Source organism: Ictalurus furcatus, chromosome 8 (genome assembly GCF_023375685.1).
Source record: "Ictalurus furcatus strain D&B chromosome 8, Billie_1.0, whole genome shotgun sequence".
Classification (NCBI taxonomy): domain Eukaryota; kingdom Metazoa; phylum Chordata; class Actinopteri; order Siluriformes; family Ictaluridae; genus Ictalurus; species Ictalurus furcatus.
The window spans coordinates 8,507,752-8,517,801 of NC_071262.1; the positions used below are offsets into that span (position 1 = coordinate 8,507,752).

Sequence of the window (10,050 nt, forward strand, 5' to 3'; positions counted from 1 at the left end):
CTTCTCCTCAGCACTTGTGGTACAATGAGTTGCACTGACAACAGCACACCCTAAATGTTCCCACTGCATTGAATGCTGCAAGGACTGTCGTGGTCTCTCCTTTTTCCCCAGCAGTAACCTCTACACAGGGTTTACCCACCTCCCCAACCACATGGGTAGAGCAAAGCTGGCCTTGCAGGCCAAATACACCGCAGTTCCAAAGATGTGATGGAACATCTCTAATTGCAAGTTCCTCCAGCAGGTCTTCATACTGTTGAAACCATTTTCCTACCACACCAGGGTTCAGCCCTGCTGTTCTTGCTGCTGAAAGTGCCTCTGGTGTCCTGATGCTGAGGTCTGGATTCTGTTTAAAAAAAATTTCGAAACCAGTAATACCCAGCAGTGCCTTTTACTTCAGAGAAGCCTTTGATATTACTGGTCTTTGCATAATTAAATGCAATTCCCTGGACATCACTTTTGGTAAGGGGAAAGCCTCTTTTGAAGAGGAGATTGATAAAACTGGTCAGGTCTTTCTCAGATTCCACTGACAGGTACTGCTTCCTCCCAGATGCATAGCCAGAGCCAGCAACTTTGCCACTAATGCGCCTATGCAAAGTCATCTTTGGAATGTTCCAAACCCTTGCTAAAAAGTGAACATTTAATGTTTGCCCTCTCTCAACTATCTCCTGGTATTCATTAATGGCACCCCTCATTCTGTCCTTTCTCCACTGGTTGTATTGACATGCTCCTTCCTTTCCCTTTCTCTTCTCTCTTCTTCTCTCTCTTTTTCCTTTCTTTGCCTGTCCTCCTGCCATACTGTCTGCAATGCAAAATATCTAAAAAGATTATATATATATATATGCCTATGAACCTATTTTTCACCCTCAATTTCTGTGTAATTTCTGTGTACCTGTGTGTGTGTATGCGGCCCATTTTAGCTAGCTGGTTAAACTAAGATGGACCATTTCCTAAAATGTCTTTTTTCACAAAAATCAAAGTTTCTTTTTAAATTTAAACGTCTTAGAGTCTGTCAAAACATTGTTCATAGACCTTTTGCTTCATTGGTAAGCTTACTTATAATTCCTTGATCACCCTTATTAGTGGTGAATGAAATTTACTATGCCATACTCACTTAACATACAATTTCTCTGACATGCTTCATATAACACTCTGCCCTGCCCACTTTAAGAACCTTAGATCAATCAAAACTATTATAACAATGTAAGATCAGTTATTGTGATTGGCTGTAAAAACTTAAAAGGCTATGAGGCTCCAACCTTATCTGGTGCATTTTACATGATGGCCCATTTTAACTGACTTCACCCTACTTGTTGATTAATGATGTTTTTATTTTGGTCCTTTTTCAGCAGGTATTCTAATATCACTTGTGGTTAAAATGACATTTTTATATGGGAGGCATATTTTCTTCATGAATACCAATGTGGGAACAGCATACTGCTTAATTTATATTATTATATTCAGATCTATAATTATGTTGATATCTCAGGGTGGTGCAGTGGATACCACTGCTCCTTCTCAGCTCCAGGGTCCCAGTTTGATACTAAGCTGAACTTATTGTCTCTGTGGAGTTTCACTTGTTCTCCTCATGTCTGCATGAGTTTCCACACTATGGGTTCTCTGAGTTCCTCTCAACTTTTAAGTATTCCTCGTATGTCAATTTTATCATAAAAAAAATAATATATAAATATAAACTTAACAAAAAAAAAGAAACATCTCAGATTCACTGCTTTATTTCTAGCAAACTTCTTGATATGTGTAAATATTTGTATTAACATAAAAAGATTCAATAACTGAACAAGTTTCACAGACATTTGATGAACAGACATGGAATAATGAGTCCCTGAACAAAGTGGGGATCAAGATCAAAAGTATCAGTCTCCAGCTGCTTTAAGTACTACAGTGCATCTCATCCTCATGGACTGCACCAGATTTGTCAGTTCTTGCTGGGAGATGTTACTCCACTCTTCCACCAAGGCATTTGCAAGTTCTCCATCACGTCGGGGGGGGGGGGGGGGGGGGGGGGGGGGGGATCCTAGATCTTACGCATCTTCCTTCTGGTGTTTTTCAGAGTCAGTAGAAAGGTCTCTTTGGTGTCATAAGTTACTCTAACTGTGACCTGAATTTTTACCACCTGTAAACTGTTTGCATCTTAAGGACTGTTCCACAGGTGCATGTGCAATAATTGTTTATAGTTCAGTGAACAAGAATGAAAAACATTGTTTAAACCCTTTCCAATAAAGATCTGTAAAGCTTATTTGGATTTTACAAAATTGTCTTTGAAATACAGTCTCCTGAAAAAGGGAAGTTTCTTTTTTGGCTGAGTTTATAATCTAACTGGTATAATCTAAGATATACAAAAGTCTATAAATAATCACAACAAATAGATTTTGCTACAATTTTTTAATTGTGTATATACATAACAGGTAAAAATTCCTTGACTGAAATAAGAAATATGTAAGGCAATCTGAAACTGTATCATGTTATCATCACCACTATGCCATGCTATGATTTAATTTCCATTAAATTACAATACCACAGCTTAGTTCTGTTTGTCGTTTACATAAACCAAAGTTGAGAGAGCTTCAGTCCACTGCACTCCTTTAGTACCCCCCAGTAAAAAAACAGAAAACAGCAAGTAATTTGGCTTTTTTTCCCCACAAAACACTTAAAAAAGATGTACAACCACAAACCACAGATTTTTAATGCTGTATCTAACAATGGATGTCCTGAACACAAATAAAATAATTAAAACACAACAGTAACAGAATAACAGAAGTGCTGTTAGTGTTCATTCTCAGTCCAGACTGAGCCGCAACACCATCAAAAAACAATATAAAATAATGTAATAATAATAATAAAACAACTTGTCTTTTTATTTTTAATTTTACACAGCACTTTGATTTGCTAAACACAGAACTATTCTGATCCATCTTCACTATGTGAAAGCGACCTCTGATATGGAGCCCTGAACCTGTTACAAAACAGAAACACATCATGAACATAAAAACTAAATACAACACATTTACCATGCAAAGCATGCTATCATATTACCGTCTCACTGAACTCTAGATCATACTGTGGTATGGCTGAAACTTTTAGTCTCACCTTGAGTTCTGTAAAGAGCTGAACAGCTCGATTGAAGTCCCATTCATTCTGTTGTAGCCACCTGAGGGTGCAAAGAGATGACAAAAAAAAAAAAAGTGATTCCCCCCCCAGATAACATACAGTCATGTGAAACAATAAGTACAGCCCATGGAATTTATTTTATATTTATTTTCACATATTTGGACAAGCAAACATTTGATCTTTGAAACAGTGCATGCGAGTAAACCTTCAAACATCTTGAAACTGAACGAATAATGCATAGAAGAGTGGTCAAAAATTCCAGCAAGTCGATGTCAGAGGCTGGTGAAAAATTATGCAAAACACCTACAAGAAGTTATTTCTGCTAAAAAGGGCAATACATTTTAATACTTCAATAAATTTCTAATTTATTAAAAAGTTAAATTTATTCAAATGTTTGCTTGTCCAAACATGTCAAAAAAGCCAACAATTTTGGGGTGTACTTATTGTTTGTTCATCCCAAGGTAGATGATAAACCTTCAGGTGTTCAATGTACACATGTGCAAACACACAAACAAGTTTATTTCAGTGTACCATTTTACACAGTAAAAGTCATTTCTATCAAGATCCCTACTCACTTTTGGGACCAATCGAGATTCATCTGAGATTTCTGGGAGAAGGTGGAGATCATCTCCTGCTGGGTGGGAGAGTAGGAGGACACAGGGCTGCTGGACGGGGTCGGGGCGGGTGTGGCAAATGCACGGCGGATCTCTTCAGTGGTAGCGTTCCTCACAAATAGTTCATCATTGACTAAACATAGCCTACAAGAGCGAAAACACATACAATATAAATTAAGAACCCTTTTGGTTGCTTACAAAAAGAGAAAACTGATATCAGGAGTGGACAGATCACCAGCCCAGGGCTGCCAGAGCAATGGGGGTGAGCTGGCATTTCACCCGGAGCTTTTCAAATTACTGGGGTGGTGACCCAGTGCTTTAGGCAATAACAGAATAACTGACTCGGTTGAAAAAACCAATCAAAACTTCCAGATCAGCTGGGGGGTGGGACACTTCCCCTAAAGGGGATCTCTTATGAGCTATAAAAGGGTTAAAAGGGCTTCAAAAAGGTCACTGGGCTTAATGCGATAGTTCCCAAAAATGAAAATTCTGTCATCACTTACTCACCCTCATGTTGTTTCAAACTCATAAGACTTTCGTTCATCTTCAGAACACAAACGAAGACAATTTTAATGAAACCGAGGATATTTCTGACCCTCCCATTTACAGTCCATGTAACCAAAACTTTCAAGTTCCAAAAAGTTCATAAAAGCATCATAAAAGTAATCCATGTGACTCCAGTGGTTTAATCCCAACGTTATGAATCTATACGAATGATTTGTGTGTGCAAAAAAACGAAAATTAAGTCTTTATTCACAAAATATATTCACTCCCGCATAGATCTCTGACACGCGTTCACGAGAGAACCACGACCCACGTGTGTTGTGTTGATGTGAGAGCGGACGTTTGTTTGTTGAGAGCAGACAAAAAACGCAAGTCCTCCTCTATGTCGAGGAGATTTGTTACAAAGATTGTTCTATGTGACTCAGTTTGTATACAGTGCAGCGCTTCCGGGTCCCGTTGTTTCATGAGAATGCGAAAGCGGACGTCTCGAAAGTCTTATGGGTTTGGAATGACATGAGGGTGAGTAGTTGATGATAGAGTTAACATTTTTGAGTGAACTATCCCTTTAATAATCGTGTGTTGAATCAGTTTTGCTAATGTTTAAATATTTTAAGTGACATATGCACATATTCTGTATTCTGAATAGATTAAAGGAGTATTCTTCAAATTAAAGTACACAAGGCTTGCTAGAAAATGTTTAAGTAAACGGTTATTACAGTGTCAAACAGCCTATTGTAGAATGCAAACATGTCTTCAATTTTTAAAACGCATTTTAGAATTAGTGCTGTCCAACTTCGTGAACTAATTTCTTTCCGCTATTAGCTGACTGAGGAGTAAAATTCAAAATGAAGTATGTGGGTCGAAACAAACCACTCTGACTTTTATGAAAATGTGTGCTGTGCCCTGTTACTGTATTATAATCAGACCCTGGTGCCATATAGTACTAAAAGCAAAATACATCATTAGTCTGGATGTTTTTATAAACAAATGAAAAAGCATCAAATTTTGCCCCAACACTTCTAGAGTAGTGGCGTCACCCCTGCACTAGCCTGTGTGTCTGGGTTCTGGGTCCAAGTTCAACAAGCTGCTGATATAGTGGTCAGCAGCATTTTCCCCCTCACTCTCAACTTGAAAGCAAATTTATGTCTGATTCATTTATGTCAGTCTGTATTAATGCACTTTTCTCTCTAACTAGCTTGTCATATCAATTACTCACTTACCAGAGCAGTAACCATTATAATAATAATCAGGGTCACGGTGAATCCAGAGCCTGTGTGTGAGGTGGGAATACACCCTGGATGGGACGCTAGTCCATCACAGGGCACTGTACACGCTTATGTTCATAAGCTCATTCACCCCTAGGGTCAAGTGACAAAAGGTCAGTAAAAACAGCAAGATAGTTTTTCCTTACCCGTCATTCACGGCCGGTACTGCAACGAAGACCCGGGAGAAGGCACGAGTAGATTCTTTTGACTTGACGTCAACTAAAGGGAGCAGTAGAAGAATAAATATAGAAAAATAATAAATAGCTATATGAAGAACACAGAGGTCCACTCCATGTCATCTTTTGTAAACAGGCTATACTTACTGTCCTTGAACACCCCACTGACTGTAAACACCAGTAATGTTGGCTGCAGAGATAGAATCAATATTAAGAATACAGAACTGTACTAAGAATAAAGTTGTGTAACAAGCTAGAAAAATATACGGAGGTATACGAAATAAAACTGTAACTCACTGTGCATGTGTTGACATCCACATTGAAAGAGGCCAAGTCATGCTGGGTTTTGGGCAGTTCATTCAGGAAGGCAACTACGTTCAGTCGAGTGTGCTTCAATACACGGAACCGCGTCACTGCGGGGAAGATCAAAAGCAGAGAAATGTCAGATTATCAGCTAAACTTAAATCAGTTATTGGTCAGTACTCACTGCTATGCCTCCTGGCAAATCCCACGAAATATCATGTCCTCATCTGCACTATGCAGAACCAAACATTTTGGACTGTTTTGCCAATTAGTCGCATCCTGACACAGGGTACTGCAGTTATAATGAAGGAGTAGGATAATCTACATTCAAATAATATTCAACACTATAAGAAAGGCACTTAAAAGTACATATTAAGCACCAAATACAAAACCAGGCCAAACTGATCATATCAACTTAAAAAAAAAATTACATAACATCCGTATATTAATGCCACGTTCAACAAATGCTCCTAACGCAGAATTTCTGATTTAAGCACTTTCATTACTATTGTAATGAGTTTATAGTAGTATTTACTTTAGAATAATCAACACAGACACAGTTGGTAAAATTTAAAGTCATGATCACTAGTGTTAGCTGGCTGCTTGTTGCTAACAAAACACACACTTTCATGGAGGCATCCATGTTTTCCCCCAGTTTGTAGCCTGAATGTGCCGCAACTCTGTGTTCCCATTTCAGAGTTAAGTAGAACGCAGCATACAAAATCATACATCCTACTTCACTTCTGTATCTTGTTTAAAAACACAGTTTTTTTGGAAATACTTACCAGGGTCTTTAATTCTCTTAATGTTGCGATTGTGATTGTGATATTCTTCCAAGTTAGACCTGTGACAGCAGAAAAGCCGAGTTAATGAGGGAGAGACACAAAGATATGACTTCCTGCATTTAATACTCAGAGGGACAAAGAGCAGTGAATTTACTCTGAAGCAATTAAAGGGATAGGGAATCACCCATGAACTTTCAGTTAATATATATGGTCATTTTTATATTTATGTCTCTTGGTGTCTCTCAATCAGCTCCCTAGCTCTGTAGATTGTGAATCAGTATATCTTGTACATGTGCTCGGGCACTGGTAAGGACCCTGGATGACTACACTTTGGGACACTGATAACTCAATTTCTGTCCACATGACTCCTGCTGTAAAACATCACTGAAAATGAAAAACATAAAAATAATTACGTTTTATATGTCATACAACTTTGTTAGCTTACAAAGTAAATTACATTTACATTACATTTATGGCATTTGGCAGACACCCTTATCCATAGTGACTTACATATCTCAACTGAGCAGTTGAGGGTCTTGCTCAAGGGCCCAGCAGTGGTAGCTTGGTGGTGCTGGGATTTGAATTCATGACCTTCTGGTCTGAAGTCCAATGTCTTAACCACTGCGCTACCACTGCCACTTAATCTCCTTTTATAAATGGGAAGTGTTCAGAAATTAACCGATCACATTCAAACTCATGTTAATTACTAATTTGTATACACCTTCCATCAATTAAAGTGGCTGATTACACCCAAATAAAGTACAGCTTTACTATAGGATTTTCCTGGAGAAAGCCATGGGCCACAAAGCAGGTATGGGATCTCATTGTTGAAAAATATCAATCAGGAGAGGGTTAAAAGGCATTGTATATCCCATGGAACACTGTAAAGACAATAAACAACAAGTGGAGAAAATATGGCACGACAAGAGGCCTAGAGCAACATTAAAATAATTGGAGCAACTTCTGGCAAGTAAAAAAAACACCAAAAGAACACCATTCCCACAGGGAAGCTTGGTGGTGGCAGCATCATACGCTGGGGTTATTTTCTTCAGCTGGAACTAGGGCTTTAATCAGGGTGGAGGGAATAATTAACAGTGCCAAATACCAGTCAATTTTTGTGCACAACCTTAAGGTCTCTGATAAAACACTTAAGACGAAGAGGAATTTCACCTTACAGTATGACAACGACCCAAAGCAAACCTCCAGATCAACAAAGGAATGGCTTCACCAAAACAAGATCAAGGGTTTGGAATGGCCCAAACCTAAAACCAATAAAAAAAATCTTTGGGGTGACCTGACTAGGACTGTGCACACAAGATGCCCAGCCAATTTGACAGAGTTAGAATGCTTGTGCAAGGAGGAATATGGTAAAATATTGCTAAGTCAAGCTGTACCAAACAGATTGACTCTTAATCAAAAGATAAAATCTAAAGGTGCTTCAAACAAGTATTAGTTTAGGGGTGTGCACACTTATTCAACACAACTGCAGAGATAGGGTTATAGTTTTTCACTTTAATTAATAGATTAAAATTTTACAATAAAGGTAGAAAAGTTTGTCATGATTTATCTTGGTTTAATTTTTTTTATATCACAAAAACCTGCCCTTTTAACAGGGGTGTGTAGACTTTTTATATCCACTGTAAATAATCATTTGAAAGCTACAAGGATAACAAGCTACTTACATTTGAAGACAAAGTTGGCCGAGAGTTCGTCCCCCATTTTTTTTTTTTTCGAGCTGAGAGGCTTCAGAAAACATGACATAATTTCCAGTAAGGGAACATAGTGGGCATCGATGCTCCCCGATTTTTGCAGTACATTGTGGGATTATTTTTGGGGAGCAAACTTTCCAATGCACTGGAAGGATTTTGCGATTGAGACAGCCCTTAAAATGCCCGTCTCCCTGATCGGTGCCCTGACTACTGAACTAGGGGGCTGACTGAGACAGACCGTCTGTAATTTTTATCATCATAAGTTTTAGAAGCATCATAGCGGCTTCATAGTTGTGTTTGCTACTTTTAATCTTGTAGTTTGATTTATGATGTTCTGTGAATACTGAAAAAATGAACATAAAGTACATTTTAAAAAAGAAAAAAATAAGATGTACTTGGAGAGGTTGTACATGGAAGAGGGAAGGCTGAGGGAGAAGCAGGCCTCATCATGATATGCCTCCAGCAGAGGCTGTCTGTTTCCCGAGTCATACAAGCTGTAGTATCTATCACAAAACAGAGACGTAGATTCTGTTAGAGTGGATATAACGAACACTTGGGTGGTAAAGCAGTATTGTTCATTCAAAGTGAACAATTATTCATTCATCTACAGCAACCACTTTATCCTAGACAGGGTATCCTCCAGGGGATCCGGAGTCTATCCCGGGAACACTGCATGAAAGACGGGAATATACCGTGGATGGGACACTAGTCCGTTGCACCATGCATGCACACATTCACAACTAGGGGCAATTTAGATTCGCCTATCCACCTACTGGCATGTTTTTGGGAGATAGGATGAAACCAGAGGAAGCCCACACAGCCAAGGAAAAAACATGAGAAACTCCACACAGACAGTAAGCCGAGCTCAGGTTTGGGCTGGGATCCTGGAGCTGCTAGATGGCAACACTATCCTCTGTGCCACTGTGCTGCCAGTGAGCAATCAACTATGCTTAGAGTCGATAGGTGCATAGACTTACTGGTGCAGAAATCGCAGAATGAATTCCTGGACTTCAGCTGAAACAAAGTAGCTGCCCTGAACAGGAAAGAAATGTGCACAACATTAAAACACAGAATAGGTCATATTTATGCGAAATCTTTTCAAAAAGCAGATGACGCACCTTACAAGAAGGAACTGCAGTGCGGGTTTCAACGTCAAAACCTATCGGTGCAGGAAGACTGTGGCCGTCCTACATAAAATGAGAATGAAGAATCCGCGCATTAGGCTCAAGCCAGTCAGCTGTCAAGTCAGTTAACTACTGTAGCAGTGAAACAACAGCACACTACAGACCAGGAATTTGACAGCTATTTAATTAATTTGTAAACGTGGTTACTCATTTAAAAGACTACTGATTAGAAGAAGCTATTAGTGCCAATCTAATTTATTTACACACTTGTCAAAGGTAGGAGACGTGCTTTTACTTTACTTTTAATCTTGTAACTGTAATTGAGCTAGACACGCCACCAACTGCTGTCTATTCAGGGTCAAGTTTTAACATTTCATCTTAGACCAATGAATGATTGACATGGAGCACAGAACTGAACACGAGTAACATGGTTTCCTCTTAGCA

The 10,050-nt window shown here is 38.9% G+C and overlaps 1 protein-coding gene across 3 annotated transcripts in view; it reads right to left on the reverse strand.

The window, feature by feature from the left end:
• Positions 1 to 2,278: 2,278 nt before the first annotated feature.
• LOC128611567 (nuclear RNA export factor 1) overlaps positions 2,279 to 10,050 on the reverse strand; it is a 14,193-nt gene continuing 6,421 nt past the window's right edge. The window contains exons 12-21 of one of the 3 annotated variants that reach the window (XM_053631175.1): positions 9,601 to 9,669; positions 9,460 to 9,515; positions 8,878 to 8,985; positions 6,774 to 6,832; positions 5,983 to 6,098; positions 5,833 to 5,875; positions 5,656 to 5,728; positions 3,702 to 3,884; positions 3,106 to 3,166; positions 2,279 to 2,971 (exon numbers count right to left, since the gene is read on the reverse strand). In XM_053631175.1, the coding sequence (XP_053487150.1) occupies positions 2,936 to 2,971; positions 3,106 to 3,166; positions 3,702 to 3,884; positions 5,656 to 5,728; positions 5,833 to 5,875; positions 5,983 to 6,098; positions 6,774 to 6,832; positions 8,878 to 8,985; positions 9,460 to 9,515; positions 9,601 to 9,669 (804 nt within the window). In that variant the 3' untranslated portion in view covers positions 2,279 to 2,935. The remainder of the gene's footprint in view (positions 2,972 to 3,105; positions 3,167 to 3,701; positions 3,885 to 5,655; positions 5,729 to 5,832; positions 5,876 to 5,982; positions 6,099 to 6,773; positions 6,833 to 8,877; positions 8,986 to 9,459; positions 9,516 to 9,600; positions 9,670 to 10,050) is intronic. The other 2 variants (XM_053631176.1, XM_053631174.1) reach the window with 2 other exon arrangements.